The sequence below is a fragment of the Labeo rohita genome, chromosome 16 (genome assembly GCF_022985175.1).
Source record: "Labeo rohita strain BAU-BD-2019 chromosome 16, IGBB_LRoh.1.0, whole genome shotgun sequence".
Lineage (NCBI taxonomy): Eukaryota > Metazoa > Chordata > Actinopteri > Cypriniformes > Cyprinidae > Labeo > Labeo rohita.
Window position 1 is genome coordinate 15,497,697 of NC_066884.1, and position 25,882 is coordinate 15,523,578.

General features: G+C 35.7%; 2 protein-coding genes across 4 annotated transcripts in view; one reads left to right on the forward strand and one right to left on the reverse strand.

The window, feature by feature from the left end:
* lmna (lamin A) overlaps nucleotides 1–2,403 on the forward strand; it is a 31,706-nt gene extending 29,303 nt beyond the window's left edge. For all 3 annotated transcript variants that reach the window (XM_051131685.1, XM_051131684.1, XM_051131683.1), the window contains one exon: nucleotides 494–2,403. The gene's annotated coding sequence lies outside the window, so the exon portion shown is untranslated. The remainder of the gene's footprint in view (nucleotides 1–493) is intronic.
* Nucleotides 2,404–4,370: 1,967 nt separating this feature from the next.
* pear1 (platelet endothelial aggregation receptor 1) overlaps nucleotides 4,371–25,882 on the reverse strand; it is a 46,727-nt gene continuing 25,215 nt past the window's right edge. Inside the window, 23 exon segments of the mRNA XM_051131662.1 lie at nucleotides 4,371–5,173; nucleotides 6,518–6,718; nucleotides 6,799–6,861; nucleotides 6,973–7,099; nucleotides 8,689–8,798; nucleotides 9,199–9,408; nucleotides 9,521–9,646; nucleotides 10,950–11,078; nucleotides 11,476–11,607; nucleotides 11,691–11,837; nucleotides 12,152–12,254; nucleotides 12,597–12,760; nucleotides 13,524–13,644; nucleotides 13,735–13,909; nucleotides 14,946–15,158; nucleotides 15,432–15,568; nucleotides 15,652–15,757; nucleotides 17,812–17,933; nucleotides 18,104–18,163; nucleotides 18,165–18,229; nucleotides 24,510–24,602; nucleotides 24,714–24,814; nucleotides 25,357–25,461. Of these exon segments, the coding sequence (XP_050987619.1) occupies nucleotides 5,031–5,173; nucleotides 6,518–6,718; nucleotides 6,799–6,861; nucleotides 6,973–7,099; nucleotides 8,689–8,798; nucleotides 9,199–9,408; nucleotides 9,521–9,646; nucleotides 10,950–11,078; nucleotides 11,476–11,607; nucleotides 11,691–11,837; nucleotides 12,152–12,254; nucleotides 12,597–12,760; nucleotides 13,524–13,644; nucleotides 13,735–13,909; nucleotides 14,946–15,158; nucleotides 15,432–15,568; nucleotides 15,652–15,757; nucleotides 17,812–17,933; nucleotides 18,104–18,163; nucleotides 18,165–18,229; nucleotides 24,510–24,602; nucleotides 24,714–24,814; nucleotides 25,357–25,461 (2,953 nt within the window). The 3' untranslated portion in view covers nucleotides 4,371–5,030.

The window sequence follows — 25,882 nt, forward strand, 5'->3', positions numbered from 1 at the left end:
TAATAATAATAATAATAATAATAATAATAATAATTTTGCCCGTAACTAAGACAAAAAATACAAATAATCAAAAAAAAAAATAAGTAGTGAAATTTTAATGTTAATTTTAATTAATCTGATTTTTTTTTAAGCAACTAATAATTTTGTTTATAACTTTTGTTTGTAAGACTAAAACATTACAAATATTAAAAAAACTAAGTATTAAAGTTTTCATGTATTTTAATTTTTTTTTTTATTTTAAGATTAAAAAGATTAACAGAAAATTGAGAAATCAAGCTATTTTAATTGATTTGATTTATTCTTTGCTTCTTAGATTTTTCCAGATTTTTTTTTAACACATTACATTATGATTAAATATTTTGCAAGAAATGTATCATCAGTATACCGCTGTAATTAATTTAATGATTTAAAACAGAATCATTGTCGTAAGAAAAGGTTTGCAGCACCTCCTATTAAATTTACATTCATTTCTCTCTCTTTCACTTTCTCTTAGGCTGGACCCAAACTAGACAACTGCTCCATTATGTAGACAAGCTGTAGACAGCACTGACCATCTGTCCTTTCACACAAACCAGGATTCTTTTTGGATTACGTGTCGTCTTATTACATGATATATTTTGTACTTCAGTTTTTGTTTTGTACTTCATAATCTGCAGGGTAGATTTTTGGCTTTTGTATGGCATAAGGCTTCATACGCTAGCAGCTCGTAGGCTATAGTTTGCAATTATTATGTACAGTGTTACTCTATAATATATATTTGCATGGTGGCCTGGCAGCAGCTTCAAAGTTATCGTACTGTACTCAGGGAGAGAGGCGAACCGAGCACTTCACACTCACACCATGAGCTCTCAACGGGAATGCTGTCGGAACGCAACACGCACAGTCATTATTTTTTCTCCATCAATAAACTCTCATTATATCCAGTCTTAGCTCACATACGAGGACAGATAACCTCACAGTGAGCATCAAGACCGGAAATGAGAGGTCATTTGTCCCAAACTTTGTCAGTAAGTAATTTGTCAGTAGGTTTTATGGTATATTCATTCTACCTCTCGCAGTTACTTGATCAAAATTATGTTCACCTACAAAAGGGAAAAAGAAAGTGAGTAATTCTATGCAGTTTTATTACAACTCCAGAAATAGAAATACAGATGTTCTGGATGTTAAACTGCTTTGTGCCTTGATACAGTTGCACAGTTGAACAGGTACTTTGTGTCTTTTGGAAGTGCGTTTACAAGCTCTGACTAGACTGCAGTATGTTGTGTCTTGCGTAATAAGTGTTAGGGGATGTTTCTGAACGACTTGAAGCAACTATAAAAACTAATCCAAAGAAAATCTCCATTTGCCGAGACGTCAACATGTTAAACAAAAGCGTATCGATTGTTTTAGAAGGAAAATTTTTGAAGTTTACTTGCAGAGAAAGACATATCTGATGTATTGTGTTACCAGAAAATCATGTTGTGTTTAAAGTACTGAGTACTGAACTGTTGCAGGTTTAAAGAGATGTATTTTTGTTTTTGAGCTTAGAGGCAGAATATTTAAATATGCAAAACGACCACATCATTCCCAGCTTTAATGTTTTGTTATCATTATTTCTTACGACGACACTTGAAATGTTTGAGTTTTATTGAAACCTCAAATTTACATGTACACTAAAACATTTGTATTTCTCTATGGGACTGAGTGTTGATTTGCTCTTGTCACTCCTCTCTTGCAGTAGATGATCCAGTTCCTCATCTGGGCAGCTGTAAGGCTCTGGTAATCTGTCCAGTCCGTTTAGGGTGATCTTACATTCAAATTCTAGACTTGAAACAAAAATTGGTTTCAGAACAGCTTTCATCATAGGAAATTAAGAACATAACCCAGCCTCCTCACAGCTGTCCGGAAAGAGGACTGGATCTTGCTGACATTAAACATTTATTTTATTGCTTTGCAAAGCTTTGGGGAGAATTTGGGGATAGTATATCTATTTTTTTCTATATATATATACTTAAGAACTGTGGTTTTGTATTTCCACTTAAATAGCCATTGACATTATTGTAATAAGCCGTATATTTTTGTTTTTGAAACTGATAATGATTTCAGTTGTTTGTAATTTGGCTTCTTTAGCAGTGTTGCCTTATGCAAAGAAAGACTTACTGAGTACCAATTCTTGAGTGCTAAAAGAATATTTTTTCCCTTGATTTTGAAATGTTGTTTTTAGGTTAGATGGCTAATTTCATGAAGGCTTTGTATTAAAAAAAAGTTTAAACTGACTGCAAGACAATGCAGTGAATGTTTTGTTGTTGTTTTTTTCCTTTATCATTTACTGTTTTGTGAGGAATTTCATAAAAAAAATTCATAAAATGTTGTGAAACCATGTTATAACTGTGCCTTGAGATTTTTTCAGTTGAAAAAAAAATAAAGCCATTTGACTTTTTTCTTATTTGCTCTCCAACTTAATATAAATGTTTGTGTGTGAGAGTGCTTGCGTGTGCAAAACATTTGACTATTTACCTAAAATGTTTAAATATTTTATTGAAACCCAATTATTTTATTTAATAATTTATTTGTGTATAATTTAGGCTTTTGTTTTAATTAAGTCTTGTTTTAGTACCATCAGTAAGAGTTTCAGTAAGAAGATTACGATTTAGGAATTACGAGTTTCACAAAACACGCATACATCATGTTTCACAACTGACATTTTACCTCAAGCTTGAGTTTACGATGAACACGGAATTGACAGTTAGCCGGAAGCGTTGGTTTATAGTGTAAAAAGTTCATAATGGTTATTAAAGATAATATTGTAAAACAGCAATTTGCAATATCAAGCAGCAAAACCAGCTGATTTGTACAGCTAAAAATAGCTGGACCCAGATCAGGGTTGCCAGGTTTTCACAACAAAACCTGCCCAATTCTCCAAACTAGCCCAACTGCATTTTGGAGGGGGTCCTCGGTACACTGCGTTTTGGGGAATAAAATCATAGACTGGTTTCGGTACACTGCGTTTTGGGGAATAAAATCATAGACTGTAAAAAACATGGACGTAGTGTCTGTGAAGTCACCAGTAGATTTCTGAAGAGCATTTTTGAAGCTCTTAGTGGGCGGGAGTCGGCCGTGGCCATCTTGGAATCACGTCATTGCACGTCACTCCCGGATAATCGAAAATGGGCAAATAGGCGGGACGTGGGTGGAGCTGGTTGCTGAAACCACGCCTGCCTAGCGCAACGGTGGTGACAGCAGCGGCAATCCACCTGTCACTCAAGTCGCCACGCCCTAAATTATGCAGAACTTTAAGGCTTCAAGAGGGAGACTGGGAGGTTGCCACTTGAATAAAATACATGGTTTTTGGCGGGGTTCCCCTGGTAAAATTTGCATTCCAGGGGTTAAATATCCAAGCGGCAATCTCCTGCTCTCTCTACTAAAACCAACACGGAAGTGACTTAAACTGCAATTCACCGACTGGCCGCTAGAGACTGGCTCCAAAAGGGAGTCAATCCCATTGACTTGAGTTTGTAATGTATGTAAATACAGGAAATGGGATTCAAATTTCCCTCATTTTGTGGATACATATACATATTTTATATCTATGGGTTCAACGAACTGTCGACGTTTGCCGAGTTGGTAACATTGTACGTTACAACAAGTCTGATGCGCAATGTAAGATTCTTTAATAACAGACAAAACGTAATGGAAATAGGCGTATAACTTGCCTTATTTTTATTAAGGAATGGAAAAAACTAAATTATACTATGGCTTATTGTGCGTGCAGATTATATTTTAAATCAAGGAGTTTATAAGGGCAATAAAGGGTTAATAAGACTGGATTACTCGTTCTGTATATTTTAGATATCTGCGTTTGTGGATTAGTGTCTTTAATGTGTGCTGTAGGTGTGCATTTGAGTGGTTGTTTAAAAAGAAATACATAGTGACATCGTAGATGACGTCAGGAACAGGTGAATCGGCTTTCTGAACCGGTTCATTGAGCCGAACTGTTCGAAAAGAACCGGTTCGCGGAAATTAATTGGACCTAAGCATCTATAATGTTAAAGTAGCCTAGTTCCGCAGGAAAACCAAAGACTCTCACACAGACTGGCAACACAGACCCGGATGAGACCGGAAGCCAGACTCATAAGATATACAAATGGCCGCGCCCGCTCTTTCAAAAAATAGGTGTTGTTTTCATTTTACCTGTTTTTTGAAGCGTCAAACTGGAGGATCCATCCACGTACATTAAATGACTAAGAAATATATTCCGAGATGTATTATTTTTTCTACAAATCTCATCTGGGTCGCCATGAGGGTGAGTAAATGTAAAAAAACATGGATTTTTAGCTGTAGTATCTCTTTAGTCATAGTCAATATGAGATTAACAACAAGTTGTGCTTGAAAACCTTGATTTTATTTACACTATTTACAATTCTTATGGTTGAACTCAACTGACATTTAAAAATGTTCCCAATGCTGGATCTTACAAACATAATAACTTGTTCTGTAACTGTTAAAAATGATATTGTCATTTACACCCTGATTACCAGATTAGATTAAGAAACATGAACAGCATTTAAAACTGAAAAATATGTAGCATTTAACCCATTAATGCCCAGATATTTCGTATTAATATCTTTACCTGCACAACATATATATGAGCACATGTGCAGTTTCTCACATAAGATTTAATACAGCAACTTGTGATAGATAAAAAGATTTTTGTATAGAAGCTCCAACAAGTCATCCAGCAAGTTGTTGAAATCTCTTTCTAAGGCTGTCTTTTTGTATGGCAGTAGTTTAGCCACCCGAAAATATTGTCGGAAGAAAATTAGTAATAAAGTCCTTAGCAGTGGGTTAAATGCTTGTAAATTTGATATTTTTCTCCATGAACATTCAATAGTTGTTGGTGTTGTTCAGCAGATGGCAGTGTTGCACTGTTTTTGGTGGCATCCATTCATTCATCCATCCATCTGTGGTGGGCAGTATTTCATTATTCAGTTTGTAAAACAGACTCTGTATTTGGCAGTGATTTTAGAGAAGAACCACAGTCTTTAAGGAGATTAGTGAGGCAGTCTTCGTGGCGATGGAGAGGGTGGTCTCCGCACTGGGGGCAGATCATAATGCCCAGGAATGTGGCTGTTGATGGGCAGATCGTAGTGATTCTGAGGTTCCTGTTCCACAGCGTTGCCAAGGGAACAGTGTTCTGAAATACAGTGAACAACATTTTAAACGCTGTACCACACAACACTCTAAACCCATCATGTTGTCATGTACTCATATGGCAAAAAATATATATATAAATAAATCTAAATATTATATTTTTAAAAATTACACTTTTAAATATGTCACAAAATTGTATAGAAATTAAATTTCAAATATATTTGCATAAATATATTTGAGACATTTTAGTTATTTACATTTTCTCACATATTTTCGTAATTTTTTGTTGTCAGTCGAAATATATTTCCAAAATATACAGAAAATACATTTAGTATTTAGCCATAATAAATTTTAAGACCAGAAATGTATTTCTGCCCCTGTTCAATTTGAAAAATATATTGCTGTGTTGTTCATATATAGATCATTTTATATTTAACATATTTAATATATATTTAAAATGTACTACATAAAAATATAATTTGAAGTTTTATACTTTGTAAACATATAAAATATGCAAAAAATCCAAAAATATTGTAGTATATAAATGTAAAAAATATTTTCATATACATGAAAAAAAACAAACAAACAAAAAAAAAAATATATAACATTAATTAAAATATATATAAAATTAATTAAAATATTTTTCTTTATTTAATATATTTATTTTTTTAAAATATTTAAAATATATTAGATAAAAATATAGTTTGAAGTTTTATACTTTGTAAATATATTTCAAAAATATTGTACTATATATATATATATATATATATATATATATATATATTAGGGCTGTCAAACGATTAATTGCATACAAAATAAACGTTTGGGTTTGCCTAATATATGTGTGTGTACTGTGTATTATTATTATTATTATTATTATTATTATTATTATTATTATTACAAACACATTAATGTATAAATTTAAGAAATATTTTATATTATTTATAAATAAAAATATTTTGTACATAAATAACATATTTCTCTTAAATATATACATTAATTTGTGTGTATTTATATATGCATAATAATTACACACAATAGACATACACATATATACACATATATTAGGCAAACTCAAACTTTTATTTTGTATGCGAGTAATTGCAATTAATCGTTTGACCGCCCTAATATATATAAAAATATATTTAAAAAATATATATATATATATATTTTTTTTTTATATATATATATAAACTCACAATTGCGAGTTATAGTCAAAATTGTGAGAAATAAAGTCAGAATTATATATATATTCTTTTTTCCCCCATAAATATGAATTACTTGTATGTCTTAACATGTTTTGGCCATTTTTTAAAAATATATTTTCTGTCAACACTCTCACATTCCATAGCACAGAGTAATACCCAGTTTCTTTTGATAAAACTACCTCTGCATGACAGAGTAGAAGGAGGCATGACTGGTGGGCTGATTTCAGTGTAGGATCTTTCACGAGGCACTGCAGATTTCATCTCCATGTAGCTGCTTTCCGGAGGACAAGGTGGCAGGCCAGGCAGATCTTTGATGGTGGCGTATGGGTTCTCACTGTTCAGAGAGCTGCTGCTCACTGCCACGCATGAATCTTTCAACTCTGCAACCACAACAAGATGTTAGACACAGCTAAGATATATAGAAGAACGTACAGAAGAATAATATCTGCGGGACTTTTACCTTTGTTGTAGTGCTTCCCAAGAGTAGCACTATAGCTGTAACTTCGATCGATGCCAAAAGCCCCTGCAAACACAATAAGACCACATCCAATTTACTCGGACAACCACATAGCACAAAGCAAACTATAAATATAGTGCAGTCATACGGTGAAAACTGTTTCCCAGTATCCATTACCTGGATCTTTAGGTGGCTCCTGGTGTTTCCAGCCTGGAGGAAGAGTTGCATTAGTGTCAGCCGCAAAAAGACCTCTCCTCTCCCTCTCCATGTTCTTCAGACTGCAGAATAGCTGGTTGTTGGTGTTCTGTCAAAGCATGGGACATAAAGGAAAGTTGTTTCTGTTATATGTGAAAAATTGTAAACAAGGCACAGTGCATCCGGATTCTACGTCAGAATGTCGGCTCCTGCGTCAGTCGTTATTTTTGTTTTGTTTGCACACAAGTATTCTAACATTAAGGTTGAACCACTGATGTCACATGGACTATTTTAACAATGTCCATACTACCTTTCTGGGACGTGAACGTTTCAGTTGCGTTATGGTCTATGCAGGGTCAGAAAGCTGTCAGAGTTCATCAAAAATATCTTAATTTGTGTTCCAAAGATGAACGAAGGTCTTGGAACGACATGAGGGTGAGTAATTAAAGACAGATCTTTCATTTTTGGGTGAACTATCCCTTTAAGCATAATCTGCTGACAAGAGATTGATTATTAGAGGGTTATGCATAAATAATTGTATGAATTAAAGAATATCCAGTTCTTATGGAAGCCCATTTTCTATAGAAGTGCATTTCTACCACATAAAAAAAATACTTTGGTAAATCATAGTTATGACAAAGTCACAACTATAATTTAAAACGTATAAATTAGGAGACACCAACTCTTTATTATGAGATAAAATTGGAAAATTATATTTAAAACTATATATAAAAATATTTTTTGTACTAATTATGACTTTCTAATCTCATAATCTTTCTCAGTTTCAACTTAAACATTTATATCTGATTCTGAGTCTTACTAACTTTTTATCTCATATATTCATCACATTGCTACGAAAGCCCATTTCTGCCACTGAATAAAAAAAAATGTTATTGCGACTTTTTATCTCTAATTTATCTTAATTCTTGCGAGATAAAAACTCTTAATTCTGACATTTTTTTATCTCAGAATTATGGAATATAAACTCCTAATTGGGAGTTACAAAGTCAGAATTGCAAGATATAAACATGCAATTTTAACTTTTTTTCAGAATTGCGAGATAAACTCACAGTACTTTTTTTTTCAGAATTGGGTGACAAACTTACAGTTGCAAGAAGTAAAGTCAGAATTGCGAGATAAATCGCAATTTTGACTTTTTTCTCATCAATATGAGTTTCTCACAATTTTTTTTCTCACAATTTTGACTTTTTCTTAGAATTGCTTGATATAAACTCGCAATTGAGTTATAAAGTCAGAATTTCGAGATATAAATTCTCAGTTTGGAGAAAAAAAGTCAGAACTGCAAGATATAAACTCACTAAACTTCTAAAAAAGTTTAAATTGTGAGATAAAAAATTGCAATTACCTTTTTTTATTTCTTAGTCAGTGGCGGAAATGGGCTTTCATACATTGCAGAGGGAAGGTTGAGTTAAATAGACTGCGTTCTGGGATACACTGAACATTTAGTGTTTACATTTATTAATTTAGCAGACGCTTTTATCCAAAACAAAGTACAAATAATTGACATTAGAAGCATTTTGTGATAGAGCTAACAAAATTCATAGTGTACAAAAGTTGGCTAATGGCAATTTACATGCCATGCACAGTATTCATATAGTAAAAATAAAATGCTTGTATGCTACTCTAAACATGGTATATACCATGTTACTATACATATATAATACTAGTATTACTCACCTTGATGGCTCGGTCCTGGTTGTTGGGCAGGTGTGGCAGTGGAGGTCTGTTCTGAGACAGTGTGTGGTAACTCGGGTTTGAGTAATAGTGATGGTAGCTGTGCGGAACATCTACAAGAAACAAGCAAATACCAAATAAAAGTAATGTAATTTTTTTTTAATGCCAAAAATCGTTAGGATATTAAATAAAGATAATGTTCCATGAAGACATTTAGTAAATTTCCTTCCATAAATATATCAAAATGTAATTTTTGACTAGTAATACACATTGCTAAGAACTTCATTTGGACAACTTTAAAGGTAATTATAGGTAAATATTTAGATTTTAGATAGAGTACCTTGGCCAAATATTGTCCTATCCTAACAAACCATACATCAATGGAAAGATTATGTCTTTGACTTTCAGAATCTTAATTTTAAAAAATTGACCCTTATGACTGGTTTTGTGGTCCAGGGTCACATATATATATGAGGCACTACTGAAAGCATCAAAAAGTCCTGTGGCTCATACCTGGCACAGCGTACTCTGAACTGACAGTACGGGTTGAGGAGAAAGAAACAACAGGTGTGTTGCTCTGTTTGTCCTGCTGTCTGCGCCGATACAACAACAGAACTGCCAACAGGAGCACAACCAAAATCACCAGCACCACAATTCCTGCGATCGCACCCCATGAGTCCTTCTCCACTGGAGACACGGGGACCATCATACTCAGCTCTTGCTCTGAAAAACACACAGCCATTCACATTGCACACACTGACATATGTAACATACAGAAAACCAACATACAGAAAACATTTAGAAAAGCAAAAGTATTTTAGGCTACTTTTAATACCTGGTTTGCAGTCCTCGCCTGGTCCAGGTACACACACACAGTCTCCAGTGTGAGGATCACAGGAATGGTTGGGAGGACACGAGCAGGTCTGAGCGCAGTTGGTGCCGAACGTCCCAGTCTGACACACTGCAAAGACAGACATTTGGCAAATGCTTGATGGACTCAGAGTGACAGACATATTGAGCCTGATCCAGGAATAAAAATGTATTTTCAGTATGAGTTATTTATTCCAAAACCACATCCAGGAAATCTGGCAAACAGTCTTTAGGAGAAACACTTAATATTCCACTTCAGCTTAATATTTGTAACACACTACGCAGTCATTTTCTTACTCAGTATTTGTGTATACAAATCTACACATCCTTCAGTCAAGATATATTTACTTAAAGGATTAGTTTACTTACAGTATAAAATTTTCCTGATATTTTCATCAAAGAATGTTGATGTCTTTCTGTCTTCAGTCAAAAAGAAATGAAGGGTTTTGTAGAAAACATTCCAGGATTTTTCTCCATATAGTGAACTTTAATGGGAGCCAACGGGTTGAAGGTGCAAATTGCAGTTTCATTGCAGCTTCAAAGGGCTCTACACGATCCCAGCTGAGGAATAATGGTCTTATCTAGCAAAGCGATTGCTAATTTTCTAAAAAAAAAAAAAAAAAATGTATATACTCTTTTACCACAAATGCTCATCTTGCACTAACTCGACCTCATGCATTAAGTAATGACGCGTACATGACGTAGGTGGAAGTACCAACCCAGTGTTTACAAAGCGAACATGCAAAGAAAGTCAAACGCCCTTCACCAAAAAGGTAAAACAACGATGTCGGACAATTTTGAAGTTGGAGGAAAAAATAAGATGGACTTTTTTTGCCCTACCCTACCCTACCCTTTTGAACCGAAGTACACATGCGAAGAACTAACCGCATGTGACCTTTCCAACGTGATTACATAATGTACGTGACAACATGAAGAAGCGCATTGCAAAGCTAGTGCAAGATGATCATTTGTGGTTAAAAAGTATATCAAATTTTAAGATCATTTCACTAGTAAGACCCTTATTCCTCAGTTGGGATTGAATAGAGCCCTTTAAATCTGCATTGAAACTGCAATTTATACCTTCAGCCTTCACTGGCCACCATTGAAGTCCATAATATGGAGAAAAATCCTGGAATGTTTTCCTCAAAAACCTTAATTTCGTTTCGACTGAAGAAAGAAAGACATGAACATCTTGGATGACATAGGGGTCAATAGTAAATTATTAGGAAATTTTCATTCTGGAAGACATTTTTCTTGTTTTACCTCACTTGATTTTAATACATTTTTTAGAAAACTAAATGTAACATCTTATGTCACTTTACATAAGATATGAAAATAAAGCCAGTGAAATCAAATAGTCTCTCATAGACAAGGTCTGTTGTTGAGAAACTCACATAAAGTGCAGTCTGGTCCAGCCCATCCGGCGGGACAGAGGCATATACCATCCTGGTGATGACATGTTGCATTGTTGCTGCACTTGCAGACATTACTACAATGGCGGCCATACCGACCAAGTGGGCAGGCTAGAAGTCAATCAAAAACAATTAAATGATTTATACAAGCTTTAAAATAGAGGGTTATACTACAGACAATTTGCTGCTATGGAAGTTATAGGTTTAAAGAGATGATTCACACAAAAATTACAATTCTGACATTATCTTCCGTCCATCTTTATGTTGTTAAAAAAATTATGCTGTTATTTTTCAATGAATATGACTTAAATGGGCAACTTTTAGGGTGCTTTTACAGTTTTTTGGTCCTTGACAGATGTGGTCACTATGAACAGTCATTGTATTGAACATAACAGTTTTGAAATTCTTCTTCTGTGTGTGATTTTTAATTAAAATGACATGAGGGTGAGTAAATAATGACAATTTTTTACTTTTACATAACCAAATAAGTCTTTGCATTGTATCTAACCTTGTTCACACAGGTGTCCGGTATATCCAGGCAGACACAGACAATCGCCTGTTATGTGATGACAGGAGGAGGCATGTACACATGATGGACACTGACGGCTGCACCTCTCTCCAAACAGTCCGGCACTGCACACTACAAAGAAAGAAAGATAGCCCTGTCTAAACCAGCTCTCAAAGACGCCGATGGACGCACAGGTATATCATCTATACACTCACTGTGTTGACACTGAGCTCCCCAGAATCCAGGTTTGCATAGGCAGGTTCCCGTATGTGCCTGACAGGTGGCGCTGTTGAGGCAGGAGCAGGTCTGGTTGCACTGAAGCCCCCACGTTCCCTCTGGACACTGCTCCGTACAGCGTAGACCTGCAGGAAAATTAAAGAAACGCTTTCTTATCTGCTCTTTAAGCCCTAGACCCTATTTTAATAGCTTTAAGTATTATGCAGTATTAAACCATTCACAGTATGCACAGAAAAATAATGTATCCCTTTATGCTTGGCTCAGTTGAGATTGATTATCAATTGTGATTTTTAACATCAGCTGCTTTACTCATTATTTGATCAGGCAGAATCTGCTTCTGCTCTAAGCATCTATCACTGCATACGGAATACTGTTTTTGCATATTATTTATGTGGCAGTATATACAAGTAGGCCCTTATGAATGTGAATGAAGTCCTACCTGTCCAACCTGGTAAACACAGACACTGGCCTGTAACACTCTCACATCCTTCATCATGCAGACAGTCACATTTGTGTTGACAGCCTGGGCCGAATGTCCCGATCTGTTTAAACCAGAATGGAAATGTGATTCAGAACGATCAAGTAACTCCAAGTCTGCCCAGTGAGATTATACAGCTCTAACATAATTGCTACTTTAATTTGAATGATGGCCATGCAACATGTACTCTAAGAAAAAGAGTGTTATGCATTTGCCATGAGGTTAATAGCTTTTGCTGATGGCATAAAATTACTGCAGATGATTTAGGAGACATATATGCTGAACAGACAACAACACAGATGTCAAATTCAGTTCACAGTAGGAAAAAGTGTGACTAAAGATGAATCGCCTGCAACTGGTTATTTTAAACCGAATACACGCGCACTGTATGATAAAGCAAACTTACTGGACAGGGCTCGTCACAAGATGGTCCTCTCCACCCTGCCGTGCACTTGCAAGAACCATCAGCAGGGTGGCAGGAGGCTCCGTTTGCACACTGACATGTGAAGTTGCAGCTAGGACCCCATGTGCCCTCTGAGCATGCAATGGAACAGTCAAGTCCTCTCCACCCTGAACACACACACACAAAATTTCATTTTGTCTGTCACATATTCAGAGGCCGCATATTCAAAACAAACAAAGAACCAAAGGCGTAGTTTGATGACATCGTGATTATGTGGGGAATCATGGGAGTTGTAGTCTTCATCCCCACAGCTGATGCAATCCGTCGGGATTTGGCATGAAATCATGTCCATGGATGGAGCTAATGTATTAAAGACTTATTAAGTCACTGTATTATGAAGCAGGGTGGGGCTGAAAGTCGTGAAAGCGAAACGAGGACACCAGAGCGATTGCTAATGAAGGACGAGCGCGATAGACGGCTCGAAAGCAGCGGGGCTTTTATCATGTCAAAGTCAAATGCTTCCACTCCTTCTGGTCATGCGTATGTGAGGTAAAACAGCATTGTTTTATCATACTAGGTACATTTGACTGTGTTGAAAGTTCTGTTATAAGGCCACTCTGTGTTCATCGCCTGTCTAATAAAATGGATAATATATTAAAGTGTCTGGGGTTTCCATGTTTTGTACAAAATAAAACCGGAAAATCAAGGGGGTATGACGTAATCGGCAGGCGGCACAAGAACACGGTCCTAGTTAAAATTGCTTATTTCTCTGGATTTAAATATTCTTGGAAACATTTTGGATAATGTAAGTACAGAAGTCAGCAAAATGTATAACACTGTTCTATTGGTTTTTGGATATTTTAATCAAAAAAATCTTACATATTGTGCCTTTAATACCCAGGGATCCCTTTAATGTGTACCAGAACTTACCTTCTTTACAGAAACATGTTCCATCGATGGGAGAGCAAGCTATAGAGTTCACACAGGTACAGGGAGACAAGCAGTCTTTCCCATAAAAACCATCCTCACAAAGGTTCTCGCAGTGTTGTCCCTACACACACACACATACACACACAAGAATATTAATGTGAATTAATATTCTTGGAAGTTATTTTGTTTGTTATCATGTCTGTCCACTCACCCTGTATCCTGGTGCACAGTGGCACTTGCCCGTCACAGTGTCACACACCCCTCCGTTTACACAGAGGCAGGGCTCCAGGCAACCGTTACCGTAATGACCATGAGCGCAGGTTTCATTACAGTATAGCCCCGCCCACCCAGGCTGACAGGTACACTCCCCCTTTAGAGGATGACAGCTGTAATATCCATGAAACAATTAGTACACACAATGACACATGGGGAAAATCATTTTTTGTTATCAAAAAGCTATAGGTTAATAGAATGATCAGTTGATTGATCATTCAGGATTAATTCACTTCCAGAATAAAAATTTCCTGATAATTTACTCACTCCAGTGTCATCCAAGATGTTCATGTCTTCCTTTCTTCAGTCGCAAAGTAATTAAGATTTTTTAGGAAAACATTTCAGGATTTCAGAAGTGGACTTTAATGGGAGTCAACGGGTTGAAGCAGTTTCAAAGGGCTCTACACAAGCCCAGCCGAGGAATAAGCGTCTTATGTAGTGAAATGATCAGTCATTTTCTAAAAAAAAATTCTAAAAATATAAAAATTTCTATACTTTTTAACCACAAATGCTTGTCTTGCACTAGTTTGACCTCATGCATTATGAAGTCACGTTTGACGTAGGTGAAAGTACTGACCCAGTGTTTACAAAGCTTACAAATTTGTGGTTAAAAAAAACTATATCTTTTTTTTTTTTGTTAGTTTTTTTTTTTTTTTTTTTTAGAAAATGACAGTGTTTCGCTAGAAAGACCCCTATTCCTCGACTAGGATCATATAGAGCCCTTTGAAGCTGCAATTTGGACCTTCAACCCCTTGGCCACCATTGAAGTCCACTATATGGAGAAAATTCCTGGAATGAGGGTGAGTAAATTATCAGGATTTTTAATTCTGTAAGTGAACTAATCCTTTAAATAAAACTACGAAAATGAAAATGAAGCTAACTGAAAACAACTGAAATAAAAAATAAAAAAATAATAAAAAACAAAAGCACAAAATTACAAAAAATAAAATAAAATAAATGAAAACTGAAAATCTAAAAATAAAATTAATTCTAAATAGTAATAAAAACGACAGTAGTACATAAATAATACTAAAGCAACACTGGTTCTGAGAACAAAATGCATGTAATTTTCTAGTAGTAGTTGTGTTCACACTGTGGCAAATTAAAGTTAGTGATCATCAGTAACAGACACTGAAGCACACAGCACACCTGAGAGTGTTTTGTGAGTTGCAGAGGCAGCGGTGTTCGCAGTGCATGCCGTAGGTCCCATCAGGGCACATCCTGTGATCGCAGCGTTGCCCCTTAAACCCCGGTTCACACAGACACCCACCGTGGATGTTATAGCACCGTGCTCCGTTAGCACAGTCACACACACCCTTACAGTCCTCACCATACGTACCCACTGGACATTCCTCGTTACACCTTCACAAGAGACACACATGCTCAGTCAGGAGGGAATCATACAGTATAACCATGTTGCTCAAATAACCATCAGTGGCTTAAGTGTGTATTTCAGACTTTTATTAAGAATTTCTAGAGTGCCAAATCCATAATCACATTACCAAATACTTTGAATGACCAACTACAACCAATAACTTGTCATTTAGCACTGGTGGGTTATGACTCAAATAATGTCAGTTCTGATAGGACTTCAGATAGTAGGGATAAATAATGGAAAATGCTAATTGTGCAGACCTTTCTCCAGTGTAACCTGCATCACACTGACATTGGCCTTTTTCTGGATCACAGTGGCCTCCATTATGGCACAAGCATTCTTTAGCACAGTTTGTACCATAACGGCCCGGTGGGCACCGCTCAGTACACACTGCACCCTGAAACAGAGAGAGAGAGGCTAAACTGGATGCTCAACAAAGAATAAACAAACGAAAAAACAACCAATACACAGATTTCTCACCATCCAGCCAGGTGGACACAAACACACGCCTCTCCCCTGGCAGATGCCTCCATTCTGACACGGGCAGCGTGCAGAACAGCGGCTCCTAATACACGGCTCCTCGCACCTGAGGGACAGAGTCACGTTACACCATATACAGCACAGTAGTGGCATGCACAGTGAAAATCTGATGCAAAATTCAATTCAAACCTTGACGAACAATGATAATGTTTTAGGAATGTTAAAATGTAAAACCACAAAACATGGAGTTAAACGATTAAGGAAGATTTCAGATGCACACTTTCTTGGCCCCTAACTGAATAAGTAAATTTGTAACAGTGAGCGTGAACTCCAACGTGAACGTGAATTTTTACCAGTAAATTTCCATGATATTTCTATGACTTTTGAGACAATGTTTATAACCAAATGTTCCATTATTTTACAATAAGAACAAAAATCTGTTCAAATTTATCATGTTAACTAAAATAAATTACTAATACTAATTTACTAATAAATTATTATGCTACGCAGAGAACATATCATCACATCACTGAACATTGTCATTTATTTAACCAATATTATCAGTTAAATTAAACTGTTTCAGTCTAACAGTAGTTTTCAGGCACAAAAATTGAATAAACTGTAAATTAAAAACAGATTAAAGTTACAAAAGTTATTTAGTCAAGAGCAGTGAGTGATTTTCCGTCTTTTGTTGTTTGATTAATTTTAATGACAGACGGCACAGCTTTATTAGGCTGCTGTCACAAGACACAATGCACAGATCCAATATACACACGTGTTTTCTCTCTCAACAGTTTACATTCACTTAAGACAAAACCGACTGTGTTTACAGCTTCTCGCCAGGACGGCCATTTTGACGTCATTTTGTGGATATTCAGCGCTCTGTTTGGAGCAAATGGCTTACAAAGATTTTTTTTGTGACGATGCAAAAATGACCCGATTAGGCAAGTGACAGTTCTATTAACGTCCCGAAATGTGAGCTTAAGTCTTGTACCGTAGCATGCAGCAGCTCTTGTAGTGCAGACGAGATGCCACTTTGAGACAGTAAAAGAGAGAAGACGCAGTACAGCTGAATCACTCATGCAGTTTTCAAATGACTGATTTAATCTGACAGTCCGTGTGGATTTATTTACTCATCTAACCTACATACTATATTAAATAAATATGTGCTGGAATTTCCCTCATTTAAAACTCGAAAGTTGCAGGAATTAGTAAAACTATGTGAACTATGCAATATATGCGCATTTCCTTACTGAAATTCAGGACCTGATTAAACATAATTCTATTATACAGAGATTTGTAAAATACATTTCTATGACTTTTCCAAAACTCTCTGGGTTGATTTATTTTTCCAAAACTGTTTCAGGCCTGGAAATTTCCAGGATTGTTTTCAGGTTTTTCATGACCGTACGAACCCTGTCCTTTGTACAAAAGCTCAGATTCTGAAGATTTCTGAAACTAATTTTTCAATTCAAATTTTTATTCAAATTAGTATGCTGGTCATTTAATTTATAATGGAAAGAAAATTCAATCTAAATATTGTAAAATTAGTACATGAAATAACAAATGCATAAAGTTTTTTTTCCCCAACAGTGTTGTTATTGTTAATCAAAACTAAAATAAAATATTATATGTAAAACTTAAACTTAAAAAAAAGCTACAAATTAGAAATGTTGTCTTAGGAGTGAACTGAAATTTAATACAGAAATGTAAAATTACTATAATTAAAATGGAAATAAAACTGAATTAAAGCTATAGAAAAAAAGAAACTAATAAAAATGCCATAAATACATAACCACTTACTAAACCTTAACCTAAAATGAAAATTATAAAAATAAATTTCAAAATACTAATAAAATACTGTTTAAATAATATTAAAATAACAAGGTTTTCCAGTTCCTTGGACTGTGTTTTTGAACTAAATACAGCAAAGATAAGGAAGACAAATGTTTACTGTATAGTATATGTGCATGCGTGAAAAAACTTACTGTATTGTATATAATGTCAGCGAAATCCTTTAAAATTAGGATAATGTGACGTATGTAAAAATATACATAGGCTTATGTGACAAGAGTAAAATTATGCACTTGAAATCCTTTCATAATATGCAGAGAGCAGTAAGAAACCACATTATTATTCTAAGGTACTTCCTGTACTTACAGAGTTCCAGTAAATCCATCTCTGCACACACATTCTCCAGTGGTTTTATTGCAGAATCCTCCTGTTCCACACTGGCACTGCTGCAGACAGCCCTGACCATATGACTTTGAAGTACAGGGGTCCTGACACAAGGACAATATGCTGAATTAAAATAATTAAACTTTGAATATACAGTATCTGTAATATTTTACTGTAGCTTTTTGGAAAAAATAAATAAATAAATAAAAAATAAATAAATCACACAGTAAAATGAAAACATACTACCACATCAAACTTAATAAAAAAGCTGTACCTGGCAGTGTTCACCAGTGTATCCGGCTGGGCACTGACAGCTTCCTTTAATAACGTCACACACTCCCCCCGTTTTGGCACTCACAGCGCTGCCTGCAGCCTGGACCCCAGTGTTGGGCATCACATGCTAAACACAAACACAAATTCAGCTAAAACTGAGAAATCAGCAAACACACATATTATTAAGGCTTTTTAGAAGTTGTTCTTTGAATTAAAGTGGTTTTCTTATTGTCTTAATTCGGACTGACTATGTTTGGTCGTTTGAGCAAATCAGTGCTGAAGGATTCCTAAATACTTCAGAGATTCTCTTGAGCATCCCTGGCATTTAGAGCATAACAAATTGATAGCATGATTGACCGGAGAATTTGTACGGAGCTCAACAGAAGGAATGAGTTTCAAATGGGAAATTTTACAGATGGAGTTTGGCCGGACCTCAGAGAGAGCTTAGGCCAGCGCTCACACAGGGATTGGATTTCGGTCATGACACAACCTAAACTGATGGCACGTAGCCTTTAGGGGTTAAGATGAGGAATTCATCACAAAAACAGACACATACACACACACTCGCACAGAGCATGTCAAGATGAAGAGCTCATTACCAAGAAAGCTTCTCTAGAACTCAAAGAACTCATTAATAAGTAAGAATCTGACCACATTTGCCTTCTACAATACTAGTTAAATTCTGTATTCTAATGTACTGAATGGTTTCTTTCTGTTTTGATAGAAAAAATATATACAGTATAAATATACGGTTGAAGTCAAAAGTTTACATACACCTTGCAGAATCTGCAAATTATTTTACCAAAATAAGATGGATCATACAAAATGTTATTTTTTATTAAGTACTGACCTGAATAAGATATTTCACATAAAAGACATTTACATGTAGTCCACAAGAGAAAATAATCTAAACATGACCCGGTTCAAAAGTTTACATACACTTGATTCTTAATGCTGTGTCTGTGTAAAAGACTGCATGCTTTTGAGATCTATATTTTCACACTGAGAACAACTGAGGGACTCATATGCAACTATTACAGAAGGTTCAAACACTCACTGATGCTCCAGAAGGAAACACAATGCATTAAGAGCTGGGGGGTGAAAACTTTTTGAATTTGAAGATCAGGGTAAATTTCACTTGTTTTGTTCTCTGGGAAACATGTTCATGTACATCTTCTGTAGCTTCTGAAGTGCAGTGTAAAATGAAAAAATATGATATTTAGGCAAAATGAGAAAATTTTTCAAATCTTCATTCTGTTCAAAAGTTTACACCCCCGGCTCTTAATGCATCAGTTTTCCTTCTGAAGCATCAGTGAGTGTTTGAACCTTCTGTAATAGTTGCATATGAGTCCCTCAGTGTGAAAAGATGCATCTCAAAATCATAGAGTCATTGTTGGAAAGGGTTCAAATACACAAAAATGCTTATCACTGTTGTCACAAATTTTTATTACAGTTTTTATATATTTTGGAGACTGTTTGTGAAAGGTTTATTCTGTGGTATCTTCTACTTCAGGACAGAGTTGTAGAGTCCTGGGGTCTGACACTTTGACAAAAAGGGAGGTGAATGATTCCAACACCCCATGTTCACGTCAGGCTTTAGGAACTGAAGCTCACCAGCTGTCTCCATTCAAACACTCAGCTGACATACAACTAGTGCTCAAAGCAAATGCATACCACTTTAAACAGACAAGAAGAAGCCTCAGAACTTGATTGATTTTCAACTCAAGGCTGCTTCCATGAGCTACATTACAAGTGCAGTTTTCTGTTCCCAAGCCCCTCTGCCCTAAAGTCCCTCAGGATCAATCAGCGTCATCTGAAATGTCAAACTTACAATGGAATATTATAAACAATGAATATGAAGCGGATAATTTTCACTCTCTTTGTCCATGTGAATGTGACTCACATGGACAAGGAGAGCGAAAAATTTCTGCTTTTATATTTATATTGTCTGAAGGTGAATTAAATGTAAGTAGTTTTATCAAACAGCACATTTCCAGTAGATATGGAATGGCTTTTTTTAAATGTGGGAAAATTCCTCTCTAGTCCCTGAGAGAAAAGCTGTTGTTGGGTTAAAGGTCTAGTCTTAAAAGGCACTTTCCCAGAAGCCCATACTTAAATAGTTAGCCGTGAATCTCTTTCTAATGCAAAAATGCAGACCATTATGAACATGCTTTGTGCAGCATGTCCTTTACCTTTTAGGTTAATCTGCAGGTTGTTTTTTTTTATAATTACTTTATAATAATGATCTTATTTGTATCATTTTAAACAGACAAGAAGTTGTATAGCAGTTTGATAGAGTTTGGCCTTTGGTCTCAGGAGAGAGTGGGAGAAATGTGTATTTAAAACCTCAAACCTCTCTAATTTCCCACAAACCTCCCAACACACAGGCATTCAGGAAGTGTCAAGCCTCCTTCTGCCAATGCGAGCTAATAATGGGGTTTCGCAGTCCAACCAAACAAAGAGTAGGACCAAATTAGAGAGAAAGGTCTTCTGCCTAGAAGCAGAGCCTTAAGTTTCCATTACATTTATGTAAACTCCACTTAGGAGCCTCTAAGGCATTGTACTCTTCTAAACCACAGTTTTTCACAGTAAACACTGGACGTTCATGTATTGGACAGTCAATGTATCACCACAAATTGAAAAGTTTAACAATTCGGAATGTTGCATTGGTAACTACACTACCAGTCAAACGTTTTTGAACAGTAAGATTTTTAATGTTTTTTTTAAAGAAGTATCTTCTGCTCACCAAGCAATCATTTATTTAATCTAAAGTACAGCAAAAACAGTAACATTCTAAAATATTTTTACTATTTAAAATAACTGTTTTCTATTTAAATGTATTTTAAAATCTATTAAATCTATTCTTGTGATTGTGAATTTTTAGCATCATTACTCCAGTCACATGATCCTTCAGATATTATTCTAATATTCTGATTTGCTGCTCAAAAACATTCATTATTATTATTATTATGTTGAAAACAGCTGAGCAGAATTTTTTTCTTTGATGAACAGAAAGTTCAGAAGAACAGCATTTATCTGAAATAGAAATGTTATAGATCACTTTTGGCTAATTTAAAACATCCTTGCTAAATATTATAGAAATTCCAGACTTTGGAATGGTATAGTGTATTATGTTACAAAAGCGTTTTATTTCAGATAAAAGCTGATCGTTGGATCTTTCTATTCATCAAAGTATTCTGAAAAAAAATGTACTCAACTGTTTTAAATACTGATATGATAATAATATAATATAATATATATTATTATATAATATAATAATATAGTATAATTGATATGATAATAATAATAAAAATGTTTCTTGAACAGCAAATCAGAATATTAGAATGATTTCTGGAGGATCAAGACTGGAGTAATGATGCTGAAAATTTAGCTTTGATCACAGGAATAAATTACAATTCAAAATACAGGTCCTTTTCAAAAAATTAGCATATTGTGATAAAGTTCATTATTTTCTGTAATGTACTGATAAACATTAGACTTTCATATATTTTAGATTCATTACACACAACTGAAGTAGTTTCAAGCCTTTTATTGTTTTAATATTGATGATTTTGGCATACAGCTCATGAAAACCCAAAATTCCTATCTCAAAAAATTAGCATATCATGAAAAGGTTCTCTAAACGAGCTATTAACCTAATCATCTGAATCAACTAATTAACTCTAAACACCTGCAAAAGATTCCTGAGGCTTTTAAAAACTCCCAGCCTGGTTCATTACTCAAAACCGCAATCATGGGTAAGACTGCCGACCTGACTGCTGTCCAGAAGGCCATCATTGACACCCTCAAGCAAGAGGGTAAGACACAGAAAGAAATTTCTGAACGAATAGGCTGTTCCCAGAGTGCTGTATCAAGGCACCTCAGTGGGAAGTCTGTGGGAAGGAAAAAGTGTGGCAGAAAACGCTGCACAACGAGAAGAGGTGACCGGACCCTGAGGAAGATTGTGGAGAAGGACCGATTCCAGACCTTGGGGGACCTGCGGAAGCAGTAGACTGAGTCTGGAGTAGAAACATCCAGAGCCACCGTGTACAGGCGTGTGCAGGAAATGGGCTACAATGGTGCCGCATTCCCCAGGTCAAGCCACTTTTGAACCAGAAACAGCGGCAGAAGCGCCTGACCTGGGCTACAGAGAAGCAGCACTGGACTGTTGCTCAGTGGTCCAAAGTACTTTTTTTCGGATGAAAGCAAATTTTGCATGTCATTCGGAAATCAAGGTGCCAGAGTCTGGAGGAAGACTGGGGAGAGGGAAATGCCAAAATGCCTGAAGTCCAGTGTCAAGTACCCACAGTCAGTGATGGTCTGGGGTGCCATGTCAGCTGCGGTCAATGCAGCTAGCTATCAGGAGATTTTGGAGCACTTCATGCTTCCATCTGCTGAAAAGCTTTATGGAGATGAAGATTTCATTTTTCAGCACGACCTGGCACCTGCTCACAGTGCCAAAACCACTGGTAAATGGTTTACTGACCATGGTATTACTGTGCTCAATTGGCCTGCCAACTCTCCTGACCTGAACCCCATAGAGAATCTGTGGGATATTGTGAAGAGAAAGTTGAGAGACGCAAGACCCAACACTCTGGATGAGCTTAAGGCCGCTATCGAAGCATCCTGGGCCTCCATAACACCTCAGCAGTGCCACAGGCTGATTGCCTCCATGCCACGCCGCATTGAAGCAGTCATTTCTGCAAAAGGATTCCCGACCAAGTATTGAGTGCATAACTGAACATAATTATTTGAAGGTTGACTTTTTTTGTATTAAAAACACTTTTCTTTTATTGGTCGGATGAAATATGCTAATTTTTTGAGATAGGAATTTTGGGTTTTCATGAGCTGTATGCCAAAATCATCAATATTAAAACAATAAAAGGCTTGAAACTACTTCAGTTGTGTGTAATGAATCTAAAATATATGAAAGTCTAATGTTTATCAGTACATTACAGAAAATAATGAACTTTATCACAATATGCTAATTTTTGAAAAGGACCTGTATATTAAAATAGAAAGCAGTTATTTTAAATAGTAAAATTATTTCAAAATATTACTGTTGCTGTACTTTGGATCAAATAAACGCAGGCTTGGTGAGCAGAAAAAACTTCATTAAAAACATTAAAATCTCACTGTTCAAAAACGTTTGACTGGAAGTGTTACGGATATAAGTTGAAATTGAAGTACTGAAATTACTAAAATGAAAAACTAAACAATAAAAAAATAAAATTAAAACTTAAACTAAAATGAAAACTGAAAATATAAAAATAAAAACTATTTTAGAAAATATTGTAAAGTTGTGTGTCCAACAAAGTGTTTTTTTTTTCCATGGCTAGTGGGTTAATTTCTTAAATTGTTAATGGAAGTGTCATGTTTTTTTTAAACGCCAGGAGCATTTTTTTTTTTCTTTGAGTTGAAGATTGTTCAACTTTGGGTAAAATGCAGCCATATCACTGTCACTTTTTATTCAGCTGTCCAATCACAATGATGGGCGGGACAAATTCCACACTAAACAACCACCACATTCTCCTTGTCCAACAGCAACAGATGATAACAAGAAGCACAACAATGTAACAAAATCATTTAAAACAAAGACCAGAGCAAGTACTTTATATTGTGTCAACATTTTTATACTTATAAATAAATCTGCAAAATCAGATACTAGTTACACCACGGATATTCTGTATCACAGGAGCCAAAGTGTCTCAGCCAAAAAAAAACAAAAAAACACTGTGTGTCAGAAGCTTTCTCAAACGCTCACAGCTAGCTGTGCCAGCCGTTTTCAGCTGACTAAAATGCTGTAGTGGACACACGGCCTTATAGTATATAAACAATATTAAAATAACACAGGACTGCATTATTTCATTATTTGTATGTGGAAAAATGTGGAAAATCAGATAAATAGAGATGCTTTAGAAACCTTAGCTGTGCAAACTCTCATTAAAAGAAAGTAGAAACTAAAAGGAACAGAGTTAAGGAAAGAGCAGATGCAGAGAGAGGAGAGGGGGAAAAGAAAACAAGAGGAAAATGGGGCCCAATAAAAATATGCGCAGGAACACTAACAGATGACAACACGTTCAAAAATGAAGCCAGAACACTCACAGTCTCTCCTTATGAGACTGTGTGCACTTTTCGGGTATTGGATGACTTTTAAATATAATCAGCATTGCTCTTCTTCTGTCCACATCTTGGATTCATTTTTAAGATAGCTTGTTGCAAAGCATTGTGAGATTTCTGCATTAGAATTTAGCATAAGGTATCTTAAAAGAGGGAAAATAACTTTGCTGCTTTTGGAAACAGCTTTCTGGTCAGCTTTTGCACTTATAATGTTTTTAAATGCTGCACTTTTTTGTTGTTTTTGCATTGCAGAATGAAAAGGAGAGAAAATGTGACGCATTACTCACAGCTGGAACAGTCTTCTCCACGCCAGCCACTCTCACATTGGCAGCGATCAGGTGCTACACATCGGCCATGGACACACTCCTTAGTGCAACGAGCTACACACACATAGAGAGGAAAGGGAAAAATAAACACAGTGAGATGAAAAATACAAAAACAAACCAATCAAAACCATTAAGGTAGAGGTAAAACGCCAATTTGATACTCACGAACACATTTATTTCTGCTCTCGTAAAAGCCACGACAGCACTGATACCTCCTTCGATAGTCCATTTTCACCACCTGCCTATAAAGTGTTTTATTGGTGATCCTGGAGAGTGGATGTAGAGAAAAAGAAAGACTTTAATAACCTCTATTTTAACCATGGAAAAATACACAGTCTGAATGCAAGACCACACAATATTCTTTATTTCATTAACACAAATCAGCTGTAGTTGATATATATAAAGACTTCTGATTCAGTAGTTCTCTTGGAACAACTTTTGGCACATTTTTTACAGAAAAGTATAATATTTAGAGATGTATTAAACATTCAGTACCTTTCCCGTTTGCCTTATTTCAGATTAAACCTAAAAAGGCCTTTGGGAACCGCTGTAGGACAGGGAGAGTAAGTTTCCGAGCCAGCATTATAATAAAGGGAGCGTGTGTGAAAGCCAGCATCACAATTACTTGGATTCAAAGCAATTTTAAAGCTCCACTGCCAAACCAAACAATCCCTCCAGTGACCAAAGCTGAAGGCCGATAACTTCTGCAGCTCAGTATGAAAGAATTCATGCTGCGTTTAGTCTAAGTCAGCTCAGTGTAACAGTGAGTTAATGCATGAGCGCATGTGTGTTTGTCGCCGTACGTCACCTGTGACGAGTGCATTTGTTAGCGTTCCAGGGTTCAAAGCAGGTCTCTTCGTACTTCACTTGGTCGAAAGGTTGAGTATATGATTCCTTCACTGAAGTGGTGAAACTAGAAAGGGAACAAAGATGTTCAATCTGATGTACAACATAAAAATTGCTCAAAAGTGTTTTGCTCAAGGGTATTGTAGAGCTGCCCAGTTCGTAGCGCTAAAACTGAGAAGAGAATTCGCTGTTTTTAAGCCATGGGTTCCCTCAGGAATTTCTAATGGGTTTTGGATTTATGAGTAAAATAAGGTCTGTGGTTAAGATTACTTGAAAAGGCTGTCACGTTTTTTTCCCTACATCATAAATTGGATTCTCGAAAATGTAGACTTTCTGATTTTAAGAAAAGTTTAAAGGAATAGTTCACCTCAAAAATGACAATTCGGTAAATCTACAGTATATTTAGTCAGCTAAAATCTAATGGTTACATTGTAACATACATATTAAGCATTTCTCTAAAATTAATAAACTCATTGTATAGGTTTGAT